Source organism: Vipera ursinii, assembly GCF_947247035.1.
Source record: "Vipera ursinii genome assembly, chromosome: 1".
Lineage (NCBI taxonomy): Eukaryota > Metazoa > Chordata > Lepidosauria > Squamata > Viperidae > Vipera > Vipera ursinii.
The window spans coordinates 195,742,579-195,757,995 of NC_139512.1; the positions used below are offsets into that span (position 1 = coordinate 195,742,579).

Genomic DNA, 15,417 nt, shown 5'->3' on the forward strand with positions numbered 1-15,417 from the left:
GTTTCTGTCCCTTATCCAGTCCTGAATCTTGACTGGAAAAGATCTAGATAATCCATGTCATCCAGGAACATCTTGACTGGAAAAGCTCAACCATCTTCTCAATAACCTTCCCTAGAAAAGAAAAATTGCAGACAGGAGAAAATTATCCAATAGGGTGGAGTATAGTTTTGGCTCCTTGAGAAAAAGCCGTGCCACAGCCTCCTTGAAGTGCTAGGTACCCCTCCTCCCACAAGGAAGCATTAATCACTGCCAGAATCCACCTGCATGTCATCTCCCCGGAAGCTTTCACAAGCCAGGTGGGGCATGGATCTAAAACACTGGTGCTTGTGCTTGTACTCCCTAGGATCCTGTCCACTTCCTCAGGAGCACTGGGGTCAAACCTTTCCCAGATAACCGGACAAGAACCGCCCCAGGTGCCCCCACCAGACCAGCAACCATTCTGGCATTTTATTGAGAATAAATCTGAGTGATTTTGTCTTCCAGAAAATCAGCAAATTTCTCAGCACGCCCTTCAGGTGAATCTGTATCCTCCTTCCCTAGGAGGAGGCGACTCATGTTAAAGAGGGTCGCTGGCTAATTATCTACAGACTCAATTAGTGCAGAGAAGTAGTTATGGCTTATTCCCAAATCATCACGAGGTAGGCTTTAATAGCATGTTCAATTGAGTTTGTCCCTTGTCTTTTTCCAGCAGCGCTCTAGACATCTCTCTGCCCATTTCATCCCTCTCAATTCCTCCATATATCACGAGAGACAAAGAGGTTCAGGAGTTTGAGGAGGTCACATGGGGGAAATTCTATCCAGAACCTCAATCACCTTCCTATTCCAAATGATGACTTAAGAGTTTGGCAGGACTGTGCAGCACATCTGCAGTTATAACCCCCAGTTCCTTCTGAAACCCATCCAGGTCCGTTAGTCGCTAAAAGGTCCTGCCTCTCCGCAGGAGGTGTACAGTTCTGATCACCACCAGATTCTGCTCTGACCGTGACAAGGGGACCAAAGATAGATCCACTAATTCCAGGTCACTGCTCCCATCAAGAACACCGAATCAGCTGTGATTTATCCATGTAAACGCTAAGAATTTGCCTCAATAACGTATTTTTATTTAATAGTTTTATCTTTTCACATTTAAAAAATGACAGTTCTGTGATAACTTTTGAGGGGCTCTAAGGACCATGCCCAAAGCTTTTAGCAGGAATAGAGCAAATCATACTTTTAAAAGTGCCTCTTAACTTTAAATGATCATAATTATACAGTCTGCTTTTCAAGCCATGATGAAAGAATAGGTTGACATGAATATAATTATTAATCAAAATAATGTGGGCAAAATAAAAGCCTTGCTTTGCTGTACTACAGCTCTGAGCCCTTTGTTGGTCAAGGGCCCTGAAACCCTTGGAAGCAGTCACCTAGCTTCTTTTGAAATTGTTACCACGTTGTAATTTTAAATAGGAAGAATAGGGAAATTATTAATTTCTTGGCAAATAATCATATTAGCTACATGTTAAATTAAAATATCAAATTCTAACCATTTTTCCTTTTTGTTGAATATGCCTGTTCTGGATTACTTACCCCCTCCCTTGACACTTAAAGTCCCTTCAACTCCAAGCTGTGTACCTCAGCCATATAGCATTGTTACATTGTGTATTATTCCACAGATTTTACTCAGAAAATGAATGTGGTCAAGAAATAGTTGGCAGAGCACAAGAGGAAGGAGGATAAGAATTAATGTTGATTCAAACATGCTTTTTAAAGAAATCTGCCTCCAGCACTGGCCAGCCAAATGCTTTTAAGATGTTTAAAAGCCTCTAAACAGTACAGAATAGCACAGCAGGTATAATTTTACCATCATTGCCCCAATTTTTCATAAAATGGAAGATAATATCCAGGCCTTGGCTATGTGTTGCATACTTAAACTACGTGCTGTACTGATTTATTTTTATTTATTTTTTAATTAAAAACCCTTTTCAGAAAATTAACTGAATATTGCACCGTTTCCGAGAGGTTTGTAACTGAAATTCATTGTAAGCTTTTGTTGGAAATTTTTAGCACTGACGGTAGAAGGCACTTTGAGGTCTCTTCCTGAATCGCAGGGAAGCAGTACGTATGATCCCAAGATATTTGTCATCCCTTTAAGATAGGTCAGGCCATGAAATAAACTCAACAAAGACAATTGAAGCTGTATTATATAAATGCATTGTATAACAACAAAAGCTTGAAAGACTTGCAGAGATCCCTCCCGTACCAAATAGAATCAAGGCAGAGCACTTCTGATTTTTTCCCCTCATTCCTACCATTCAGGATTAAATAGGTGCTTCCCTACCCATTGCCAAAGCCATCTCTGTATTCTTTTGCACCATACTTATCTGTGCCTTACAGTTCACGTAAGAAGTTTTATCCACGAACAGGTAGCCAAAACATACTGAGAAGATATAAGAAGGTAATCACTGATCAGCAAAAACCATCATTAACTACACTCTTGTAAGTTGCAATGCAAAGGTTGCAGGCCCATGGATTAGGATTGATCAAGTTGAAAATTTAACTGCAGCTATTCACAAATAAATAGACGTTTCACTTGCCTGGAAAATTCTGACTACAGGTAGTCCTTTCTTAACAATAGAATTGAGACTGTTGCTAAGTGATACGGTCATAAAGCATAATTTCACACGACTCTCAATTTATGACAGCAGTTGCGACAGTTCCATTTGCCATTATTTGGCGAATCCCATGTAGTTGCAGTTGCAGTGTCCCACAGTCACGTGATCATCATTTGTGATGACCTATCAACTTCACTGGTTTTTATTAGCCAGAAGCCAGCAGTTAAGTACGCAAATGGTGATCACATGGCCAGCGGATGCTGTGGCCATCATAATTGTGAGCTGGTTGCCAAGTTCCAAACCTGTACTGCCCAATGCTGTGACAGCCACAGTTATAAGGAACAGCCATAAGTACCCTCCCTCAGTATAGTTGTAACTTCAAAGAGTCGTTGAATGAGGACTACCTATACAGTCAAATATGTTTGTGAATAGCAGAAAACTAGATAAATTCCTGTTCACATGGCTTATAGGAAGTGTTTCTGCTTGATGTTCCATGCCTTCTCAGTGAATCCTTGGAACTGTGTATAGACAATTATATCTGAAAGTCATCGTGTCATTTTTCCCCGTAATTAAGATACTTGCATGGTTTTCAGAGTCAATTTGGTTTTCTTTGTCCTAATGCAGGTTGTGCTTCTAAATCGTCTTGAACGAATATTCAAGGCCTGCTTCCCTCCTTTACTTGTTTCTGAAATGAGAGAGGAAATTCCTCCTTTAAATCTCATGTTAGAAGTGGGCAGAAAACCAGAGAGAACAGTGGAGAACCTATCAGAAAGGTAGGAATATTTAGTGGCGTCAAAACATGGAGAAGAAGACATTTACATTTTTGGGAATATTTTCTGAGACGAACTCTTCTACTGGGCAGAAATAGATAATTTGGATGTGGGGTATTGCTTATGCTTACAAAAAATTATTATATCTAGTCTCTCCTAAGTGGACACCAATCTATTTGCGGTGAACCTCATTTTCTCGTTATATGGTAAAAGAATAATTGTTCTGTAAATATCAGTGTTATTTCCCTAGAGGTTATGTGCTTGGGTGGGATTTTAATTAGTACTTTTTTAACATGCCAGTCATTTAAACATGCAGAAGAAAGCAATTAAATCTGCTGAGTGCCAGTGTTTCTCTTTTTTTGTTGTTTCTCTTGACTTATAACATGCTCTGTAGGGAACTACTTGATGTGTGGGCAGAGCTTCAGGATATCCATGATGCTTATGGACTGAGATACCAGTGGGGTGGCTCCCATAGCAACAAAAAGCTTCTCTGCTCTTTGGGAATCGACACAAGAAACATTGTGAGTTTTCAGTTAAGGTAGAAATTCTTCCATTCTTTTGGAATGTGGAATAGTATATAGTTTTAACTCTGAGAGTAATTTTACAGGATATTGTATATTTTATAAGTAAGCCTATGAAACTGTTGGGTCTTGTTTGAAAAATGGTTCTTGATCTAATTGAATAACTTTGCAAATAACTTGGACTAATTAGATGGAAACTTGTTTTTGTTTTAGCTCTTCACAGGTAACAAGAAGCAGCCCGTCATAGTGCCCATGTATGCAGCAGGGTTGGTAAGTTCCACAGCTCAATGCGGTTGTATCTGCATAATAGTAAAATCTAATGCCCTTCCAGGTGAAATGCACTGAAACCCCCAAGTCACGTATCAATTTTTTACATTTTAGATCAGCTATAGTAGCATTTAATTTATTAGCACACTTTATCATATCATGCCTTGTGATATTATTGTAATGAGTGAATGGTCTCATTTAATGTAAGATTTTTCCCAAGTCCCTGCACATTTCCTCCTGTGTGGTGGAACAGTTCTGAGATTAGGAAATTACTCGAAGCTATATTCTGTGATAATTACTTAACTCATAATAGAGCTTTTGGGGCACATCAGATTTAGACAACAAATCCTGTTGTACTTTTGTATCAGATATTTTGTGCATAAGGTATGAAGAAATGTTCTTGAATTCCACTTGCTCTGGGACACAAGCTTTGATCCACTTTGTAGGGCATTTGGTTGCAAACATCTGATAGTTAATCATAGAAAATATATTAGGTCTTTCGTTAGATTTTTTTCCATGACTCTTAGATATTTAAGGAAAAATAGCCACAGACAAGCCATTTTGATTGTTTAGGCTCTCATTCAACCCCTCTCATTCAGCCCCTTTCCCCAAGGTGAGAAAAAAAATCATCTTGAGATACTGCTTGAATGCTACAAATTATATTTTGCCTCCAGATCAAAGTTGGAAATCTCAATCTGTTTTGGGAAATTAATTACAAATCATTACATAACTTGCCTGATTCATATGTGATGAAAAACTATTTAATAATAACCAGGAAATGATAGGGGAAATCCCAAAGGTATAAAGATATGACGAATCATACTTTTTGTAAGCCAAATCTCCTATTCCATCTTAAGCCAAATCATTTTTAAACAGGAGGACTAGTTTTTCTAATGATACTGATTATAGATACTGATAATAAGAGTTGTAGAGCAGCTGTATCACATCACATACTACAAACAGTCCAGTTTTGGGGCTGAGACACTGGAGCTCTGCAGAGCTAAGGGATGGACCATTTAGCTCTTGTGCGCTTCTCCAGTAACAGCAGTGGTTTAAATTAACACATGAATAAAGTGGTATGGACTAGAGAGGAGTGGAGGGTAGATGCTGTTTCTGCACTACTTGGTCATCTGGGGAAAAACTCTGAGGTCCCTTTGATACTGAGGGCAAATGCAGGTGAGCCACAAATGGGAGTGTGTGTGCAGAGTAAAAATGGTGGGGATGTGAAAATGCCCACTATCCATCATTCAGCAGCACACATAAATTACAATGCAATACTGTAATGTAAATATAAATAAAAGGTAAAGGTAAAGGTTCCCCCGCACATGCGTGCTAGTCGTTTCCAACTCTAGGGGCCGGTGCTCATCTCCGTTTCAAAGCCGAAGAGCCAGCGCTTGTCCGAGGACGTCTCCGTGGTCATGTGGCTGGCATGACTAGACGCCAAAGGCGCACGGAACGCTGTTACCTTCCCACCGTAGTGGTCCCTATTTTTCTACTTGCATTTTTACGTGCTTTTGAACTGCTAGGTTGGCAGAAGCTGGGACGAGTTACAGGAGCTCACTCTGTTACGCGGCACTCGGGATTCGACCCGCCAAACTGCTGACCTTCAGATCAACAAGCTCAGCGTCCCAACCCACTGAGCCACCGCATCCCTTAAATATAAATACAACATGCTTAATTGAATATATTTATGCAGTGGGGTGCAGTGAACTCTTTGGGAAATAGGATTAAACAAAAAACACCTTTATTTTCATACCACACAATCGTATTTTAAAAAGAAGTAAAAAAAATGTTTCTATGATTTTGAATGCAACAATAAAAGTAAATATAACAGTGCTAGTCTTCTTTTTCTTTTCAACCAGAAGTAAAGATTTCTGTATGCTCAATAGTAGACGCACTAGACAGACATCATTGTTTTAAAAATATGCTTGGTGTTTCTTTATTCAGTTTTACTAAAATGGTATGTGTTCATAACAAAACACAATAAGATTTAGTTGGCCATATGCTGATTTTGTTTCCTTGTATTTATAGGTAAATTATTTAATTTTTGGGTTTGTGCGTGTGTGTATGCTTTTTAAAATCTTTTTTTAACTTACCTATTTTAGATTTTTTTTTACCTTTTAAAATTACAATTTATGTCCTACCCTTCTTATTTTTGCCTGCGACCACAATAAAGATTTGATTGATTGATTGTGTTCATTTACAGGGTATGTTAGAGCCTACGAAGGAACCCATGAAACCAATTTCTGCTGCAGAGAAAATAGCTTCAATAGGACAGACTTCTGCTGTATCACCAGAAATCAATATATGTACATCTGATCAGTTGCAGGTAAAAAAAAAAGTGGGGGGAGAATAAGGGTGGTTACTGTTCAATCAGAAGATTCTTAATGACAGTATCCAAAATTCTTTCCCTCTGCCCGGGAAATATAAATCTTCATATACTGTACTCAAAGAAAGCTCATGAATTTGTCAGAACTAGATTCATTAGCACTCATCTGTGAGGGAACAGCTTAACATCCGTGATTGGGAATGAATTATTTCTTGATTGTCCCTCCTGTTGAACATCTACCAATCTATTACTAAAGTTTGGGCAACCCTTCAAACTGGGTGGATGCAAAGGACCAATGAGTGAGATAAAAGGAAAGGCCCATTGGTCAAAGAAACCTCTTAGCATTATTTGGGTGTTGCCTATCTCATCATTTCAGTTTCTAATGCTACCTAAGCTCATGTGCCACCTTCCGAACTCTGCCCTACGTGGATTTTCTCCCCATGTGAGTGAGTGAAGCCTGTTTCCAGAGCCTTTCTTTGCCAGAGAAAAGAAACTTTTCCGCATTAGGCTGCAGGAGTCTATTCTGTCTTAACAGTTGTCTACTTTCTAACAATAAATAAGTAGCTCGAACAGTTATACTTCTAACAGATAGCAGTGATTTAACCAGTAATTTTGTGCTTAGTCATATTGCTATTTTCTGTGCTAAAATTGCTACAATTTTCTTAGAAAAAAAACATGCAAGGCTTTAATTATGCTTTTCTATTAACATTTTATTTAAACTTATATATCCACTTTTGATTTTGGAAAAAAGTAACCTTATCAGTGAGAGGAGCAGCACATAAATTTAATACATAAATAAAAGAAATCCTACTGTTGATGGAAGTGATAGAATGCAGTGGCATAGCGTGGGGGGTGCAGGGGGGGCCGGCTGCACCGGGCGCAACATCTGGGGGGGCGCGCTCGCATTCGCAGCTCTCTGCCCCTGCCTGGCTCACTCACTCTCTCTCACTGCAGTGCTGGCTGTGCGAATCCGATCCAAGCCGCCGGGTCGCCGCCCACTGTGGAGGGGGGGTGCCAGGCGTGCGTTTAGGGGGCGCAAATTACTTGCCTTGCCCCGGGTGCTGACAACCCACGCTATGCCACTGATAGAATGTCTATTTTTACTTAAGTTTAAAATAGTGTTTTGATAAAGATTGTATATATTATATATGATTACAAGTAGTTCTTAACTTATATCCATAGTTGGCACTGGAATTTTGGTCACCAAGCTACGTGGTTGTTAAGCGAGTTGTTATGTGACTAGACCTGATTTTATAAACATTTTACTGTGGTCATTAAGCAAAGCATGTGGTCACTAAGTGAATCGTGTGGTGGTTAAGCAGATCTGGCTTTGCCCATTGATTTTGCCTGTTGGAAGGTGGCAAATGGCGATCGTGTGACTGCTGGGTACCGCAACCATTGTTAAGTGTGAGCCAGGCTGCCCAGCACCCAGATCGGGATCCTGTGACTGAAGGGAAGGTGTGATAGTCATAATTTCAAGGGCAGGTCATAGGTCCCTTTCTTCAGTGCTGTCATATCTTTGAACCATTGTTAAATAAATGGTTATAAGTTGAAGACTACTTGTATTTTGATTCGGGTGTAATACAGGGAAAAGCAACTAATATTGAAATCTTTTGAGGATATAAACAATGTAGAAGTATTAGATATTTATTTTGTATCTTTTGTTTTTAAAACAAAACAAATATTCAAACAGAAATATATTTAAAATAATAAAATGATTAGATGAGTTTCTTTGTAAAATACATGGAAGTTTTGAATCATACAGGTCAGGCTTGGCCAGAAGATAGCTTAATGAGGTACTGCCGTCACCTTTCCTTTCAACTAAAAATTAGAATTTAATTTTTAATTTAATTTTTTAAAATTTAATTTAAAATTAGAAGTAGCACTTTTTGGCATTTCTGACATTTTACTTCGGGTAAAATCAACAACAACTTGAAGTACTTGATTCAAACCTTGCTGTAAATAACATTTTTGTGATAGCTGATGATAATTCTGTGCCAGTGCTGGACATCCTCAGATATGGGGATTGTCCTAATCATCAGCAGTTCTTAGATGTATGTAAATATAGCCAAAGCAGTGCTATGACATTGTGCTTCTCTCCCCTGAGTAGGTTAGAAGTGTTGCAGTATCATTCTGGGATATGACCAGAGAGGAATTTTGATTTCTTACAAAGTAGAACCTTCAAGGGTTGAGCATTTAGTGTTTTGTAGTTTTGACTGGTCATTGACTGAAAAATATAATTGGTTGATTCTAATAGACAATTTGAATTAAAATTAAGTATTCTGTCATAATTTAAGTTACATGAAATATTAAGTAAAATCCTAAATTGCTTTCTTATGCACTGTACTTACATTGTGCAGTTTTGCAAGCTTTAATTTTAGTTAAAGAAGATTTAGTAAAATTGTTGACACACTTTGATCTTGCTTTGCATTTATGCCTTTTTGCAAGTTATAGATGAAGTTCAGAATGAATATGCTAAACAGAAGTATCAGATGGATAGGGAAACACCTGTACAAAGAGATAAAATTTAAAATAGTAATGAAGAATAAAGGAGTTTGTATTTGCTTGTTTCCAGTTAAGTATCATGAAGCTTTAAAGCAAGAGTCTGCAAACTTGCCAACATTAAGACTTGTGGCTGACTGAGGAATTCTGGGAATTGAAGTCTACAAGTCTTAAAGTTGCCAAGTTGGCCACCTCTGCTCTAAAGGACAGTGCGATAGTTTTATTCTTTTGCCTGTCAGGGTAAACTTAGAATCTGGAGATTCTTTATGACATTTAGTTTAGGATTAGGGTTAGGTCAGGATTTCTGTTCAGAAGACTTCTGTTTATTTTAGAAAATGTTAATTTTTTGTTGACTCCCTTTTTTATTGTCCTGTAAAAGTTGTTATGGTTTTAAGGAATTTTTTAGAGTAGCATGGCTAAGTGAGAGTACAAAGGAAAGGTGTAACCAGAAAAAGTCCTTTGTACTTTCTTTAGTAGGACGTTACTGCTGGATCCTTGATTCTTTTACAAATGAAAGTAGTCCTTTTGTTGTTTGAATGGTAACATCTGGAACTTTTTTAAAATGCAGTATGCATTTTTAATCATTGGTGTGCAATTTGTTCCTTTGTCTTACGCTTCAAAATTAGAAAATTAGATAGTAATACTTTTCATATATTTTTGTTGTTTTCTTCATTCTAATTTATTGTCATACTTAATAACTTAGCTTAAGTGTACTAACCATTTTGAAACATAAGTCTGCTGATGGTAAGATTTTGCTTTTTTAGTACAATTCAGTGGTTTTTTAATTATTAAATCATTATAACTTCCCTATAATTATTTAGAGGGTTGTAGTGATCCATTTTTGTTCATTTATTAAATATACTTCATTAAATATATTGTGATGCCCCTTTGTATTTTCAAAACTGAAAAATTAGAAAATTGTATTTTGCTATTACTGTTCTGCTTCTCTTGTATTAATCGTTTATGCCTTTTTATCTGCCTGTTGTGCCAGAGCAATACTCCTATCTGCAGTAATATCGTATTGTAATTTTGAAATGCATATGTCCATCAGACATATCCAAGCCCTTCCCCCCCCCCCAGGACTAGGAAATAATTAAACCTTTTCATAGGTAACGTGAAATGCATTTTAAGGATTTCATTTTGAACATTTTAGCATTGTGCCTTGAGTCTGTCTTTTGTCTTTTCAATGGTAGCCTTTTTGTTTGCATGCACAAGAGCACATAAGACATTTTATTATACTATGACCTAACTATAAAATCTGATTTCTGACTTTTCAACTCTAGGAATCTCTACCACCTGTCCAGTTTGACTGGAGTAGCAGTGGCCTTACTAACCCTTTAGATGGTACGTCTCTCCGTAGAGCCTCTAGCACCAGAGCTAGAGTTAAGAACGCTACAAAGTTCAGACAAACGTCTCTCTGCTGATAGCTTAAATATATATTTTCTTAGCTTTGGAAATTCAGGCTTTCTTTCTGTTTAACTATGCCCAATTTAAAGCAGTCTGTAGTGTTTAAGAGCAAGGTAAGACATATTTTTGCTCAATTTGTGTTACATACACATCACTGTGTAATATTGTATTAACAGAACCTAAGTTTGGAGTAATTAGATTATTTATATTTAGTTTATAGCTTTCATCTCAACAGACTGTTACCTATTTAGACTTCTTTATAGTTTTAAATAGCAAACTCGAATGTGTAGTAATTGCTTCCAAGTTTTTTTTAATCAAAATCTGTTTGTAAAACATTCACTTTTTAAAAGCTACTTTTCAACCATGTACAAATATTGTATATGATAAAATGCTAGCCCACTTTTAAGTTTTATTCATTGTACAATTCACTAGAGTAAATCTTTTTGTTAATGGCTGCAAACTGTATTGTCATGATTTTCTCTAGTTAAGTGCCAAAAATAAGAACGAAGCTTCAAAATGTAAAAAAATATGTACACTGAATACATCTGATAAATTAAATAAGATTTAGTAAACATGGCATCTATTTTGTTACAGTTCAGTCATACATCATAATTACCAGCCATGTCGGTGAACTGAAAACATTGCTAAACAGTGTTTGAGGATGTTACGGTTTTGTGATTCATATGAAGGTGCTGAAGGAAAGCCTGGATGGACTCTCTTGCTGTTGTCTGGTGTCTTATTTCTTCAGTCAATTCATCATATGCTTTCCTTTAAAAATTTCTTTAAAATGTATCTCTGATTTTTCTGTTTCAGTATTAAAGGGGAACAATGTAACTTGACACAAAGGAGTTGGTTGTAATGAAAACTGCTACTATCAATATTCGTATATATTGCTTTGCTATATTATTTATTAAATTAATAAATCCTCCTATGCCTGCCAAGCACCTGGAGCAATATATAATGAGCTATTATCACATGGGAGAAAGTAACAATGCACAATAAAATTTCAAAACAATAAAAGTGAACATACAGTCCTTACTGTATTTTTATAGATAACACATTATTCATTCACCATGCACAGTACAATTTTAAGAGTGTAACGTTATGCATATTGACTACACCTTGTACTAAGACAGCAGCATGTTTTTTCACGTAGAAGAGTAGCTTTGAATTTGCAAAATTGTTTCCCTTTAATTGGACATACCCTTCTTTTTCTCTCTGGTTCTGTCCATTGTTCTGAAAATGTGGGCTAGCTTTTAAGTTACTAGTATTGGAATTCCTGCTGCATTTGTACATGACAATGTACACTGATTTGTTAACAGCTATAGAAACTGCAAACTAATCTTGTAAGCACTATTATATTGTTTTATAAAACGATGTAATAAGTACTAATTATAACTGGCATGTTCAAGTGTGTGTCTTACCCCTTTTTACACATAAATCCCTCCCTTGGCTTACCTTCTATATGGCTGCCTACCAACATGGTCACTGAATTTCAAGCTAGTGGAGGTTCCACTCTTCTGAACCTTGATTTCTTTGGGCCCGTGGAGGACAGTAGCTCTAGCACCACCACCACCATCCCAGGTCAGCCAAACACTAAACACTGCAAATTTAATCTCTTTAGTACTAAAAGCATGAGCTGCATTGTGTGACTTTCCTACAAACAAGAATATATGAGTTTTATTCTTGGATGCCTGTCTTTGACACATAGCTTCTTCCTCCATAACATGTTTCAGTCAGTAATTAATTCTTCCTTTTTTCTATTGAACTGCAAGTTTGATAATTAGTTTGGCTAATATATCTCAAATGTGTACTTTTAATTGATGTGTTTTATCCAGAGATATCCAACTTTAAAAAGTGTTTGGAACAAAATATGAGTATCGCTAAGAATATTTTCAAATCATAACCTTTCTGCTTGAAATTATGCTCATTGATCTCAATATCAAACTCTAGTGCCGTGGTGGCAAACCTATGGCACTCATGCCACAGGTGGCACACAGAGCCCTCTCTGTGGGCACGCTCACCTTCGCCCCAGTCCTAGGCCTTTAGCTGGGTTTTATAAAACCTTTTTGCCTCTTGACACCCTGTGCAAAAAAAAAAAAGTTCAATCAATTTCAATTTCTCACGGGAAAAAAAAAGATCTTGCAAAGTTGGAATTGATTGATTGAACTTTTTAGTGCCACCCAGTCTGCCGTTACCACCGCAGCCACGCCCACCCAATGGGCCATGGCCACCCTGCACCCAATGATACATAAGTGGGTTTTGGGTTGCAGTTTGGGCACTCGGTCTCTAAAAGGTTCGCCATCACTGCTCTAGAGAATGCAGCAATAGACAGCTGAAACTAATAAATAAGAACTGGCATCTTGCTGCTTGTAGAAAAATTGAAAAGTTGATATTAGGCAAAAGCATGTGTTGTAATTCTGCATAGCAGTTTAATACTTTTGAAATGTTGCAAAGCTGAATATAATAATAATAATAATAATAATTTTATTTGTATACCGGCCTTCTCCCGAAGGACTCAGGGCGGTGAACAGGGCAATACATGTTAAAAGACAAGAATACAAAAATTAAAAGAGATTAAACAAGATGCCCAAAAACTATAACAATAAGTTAAAATACATAAAAAGCAATAAAACCCATCACCCATCAGGCCAGGCCGGCTTGTTCAAACAGGTAGGTTTTTAGATCGCGCCGGAAGGAGCGAAGGTCGGGTGCCATCCGGAGCTCAACCGGAAGATGGTTCCATAAATCCGGCGCGCCCACAGAGAACGCCCTTCCCCTGGAGGCCACCAGTTGACATTCTTCGACCGGTGGCACCCTGAGGAGGTCCTCTCTGTGGGAGCGCACTGGGTGGAAGGAAGTTGATGCCGGCCGCAGGTGCTCCCTGAGGTATTCCGGACCCATGCCATGAAGGGCTTTGTAGGTCATTACCAGCACCTTGAATCTCACACGGAATATGAGAATATTCTGCCAGCTTAGGATGAAATATGAGGAGGTAGGGGATGCTAACAGAGTACATTTTGCTTCTGTTTAATTCTCTTGATAGGTAAGGGTTTCGGTTTACTTGAAAGATTAATCTGTAGCGAAATTAATTTTTAAAAAGAAGTGGTCCTTCGTCAAGCTTGTTCTGTTAAAAGTTGCAGATACAGCCTTGCTCTAAAGACTCTTGTACTCTTTGAATTGTCCATATGGATCTTAAACAACTGACTGCTTGAGGCAAGTTCTCCTCTTTGGATGTAGCAGTCATTTTAAGATGTAGCAGAGACCTCTCTTACCTTGTATTGTTCCATAATGAAAGTCCAAGCTATGAGGAGACTGAAAGATCAGTATATGGCGTGTCTCTTTTACCCCTTTTCTAATACTCTGCTGGGAGTTCAGATATCTTTCCGTGGCAAAGCATGCCTCTGTGTACACATGAGAAGGGTAGAGAAGTACAACTCTCTCTTAAGCTTTGGTGATCAAATATCTAGGGAGAGTTATCTTTGTAACTATAGAAGCTTTTGGTGGTATATTGTGCATTTTTAACTCTTGAGTCCTTAATATTAGAATTGATACATTTGTTAGAAGTTGGTGGTTTAATTTTGTGTGAAGATTATATCTTATTTAATACATTAATTTTTATCTTATCAGTTTTAATTTTCAGAGTTATTGGCCTCTTGTAAAATCGGATTTGATTTCTGACATTAATTTAAAATAATTATTGTGAAAATACATATTTACCTATTTTTGAATTTTCATTAAAATTTTGTCCTCAAATTAATAGAAAACATGTAGGCAGCAGTGACATCTATCTTGTTTCTTGGAAAGTCATTTGCTTCTAGCCTGCAATTCTGAGTGTTGAAAGTGGATGTAACAGTGTATGTCTGTTCCTAAGCTTAAAGCTCAGTTTTTACTTAGATCCTGAATTCCCTCAATCTCATTAAGGTTTTTCAGTATGGCCATTTTTATATTAAAGTAGTATGGATATTTCCAGGCACCACAGATTAGCTATACTTACATAGTCATATTTTATATTCATTTTGTTTTAAAGGCCTTGGTTTAAAAGTAGTGAAATCAAATTTAGAACAACTTTAGCAGTTATTTCTTAATCATATGTGAAGATAAGCAATTTTAGCTACTGAATATTGTTGGCTAACGGCTTGAAAATATTAATTGTAGCAATACATTAAATGTATCAAATGATTTAATTGTGACTTAAAATTTGAAATACTGGCAGGTTTGCATGTTTCCATACCTTAATGGGATTTCTGAAACTCCATTAACTGTATTTTTTCAACTGTATGTTTCTGTTTATTAAGAATTCTGTAAACATTCAAAAATTTTAAAATAGTATCCTAAATTTAAAGTTCATATGTTATCTTCATATTTTCAGTTGAGTAATAAGTCTACAGTGGGCCTTATCATTGGTTTAACTAAAACTGTTTCTGATGGTTATAGGAATTGACAAATTATATAAACTTTAATTTTCTCAAAGCTAGTTTCTAAAAACAATTGGGCTTTTATCTTGGAGCCCTCATTATACTATCAGTATATTTTCCTCTTTTTGGGTTGCCAGTTTCTACTCCAAGATATGGCAATTTAAAAAATACTGAAATTGGAGTTTTCCAAAAACAAATACTTCCAAAAATTGGTCATTTTAATTATTTTATGGCTCCTATTGGTTTCCAAGATCCATGCCTTTTTTAATTGCATTCTCATAAAAGAGAAACTAAAAGATTTTTTTAAAAAAATAAACTACTTTTATTACTGAATATGGAGAAAAAATGCATGAGAACTCTAAATACTACTTGTGTGGTGATAATGGAAAAGTCTATCCTAAATTAGGTAGTATTTTTCTAATGAAATCATGAAACAGAATGGTTTCAATTCTACATTACTTTTGTGACTTTTATGTCATTTTATCTGCTGCTCTTGACTCTCACTTAATAGAAAGCAATGGAAATTAACAAAATGTCTTTTATTTGCTTATTAGGAATAATATGTTTATAGAAAATGGAAATAAAAATTACTTAACTGAGATTATACGTACG

The 15,417-nt window shown here is 36.8% G+C and overlaps 1 protein-coding gene across 4 annotated transcripts in view; it reads left to right on the plus strand.

The window, feature by feature from the left end:
* Positions 1–15,417, plus strand: part of AFTPH (aftiphilin) — a 42,738-nt gene that overhangs the window by 8,890 nt on the left and 18,431 nt on the right. For 2 of the 4 annotated variants that reach the window (XR_014490757.1, XM_083348871.1), the window contains exons 3-8: positions 3,216–3,364; positions 3,756–3,882; positions 4,096–4,152; positions 6,356–6,478; positions 10,264–10,324; positions 11,888–11,971. Coding sequence is in view for 2 of the 4 variants with exons in the window: in XM_083348871.1 (XP_083204997.1) it covers positions 3,216–3,364; positions 3,756–3,882; positions 4,096–4,152; positions 6,356–6,478; positions 10,264–10,324; positions 11,888–11,971 (601 nt within the window). In the remaining 2 variants the exon portion in view is untranslated. The remainder of the gene's footprint in view (positions 1–3,215; positions 3,365–3,755; positions 3,883–4,095; positions 4,153–6,355; positions 6,479–10,263; positions 10,325–11,887; positions 11,972–15,417) is intronic. The other 2 variants (XM_083348872.1, XR_014490758.1) reach the window with 2 other exon arrangements.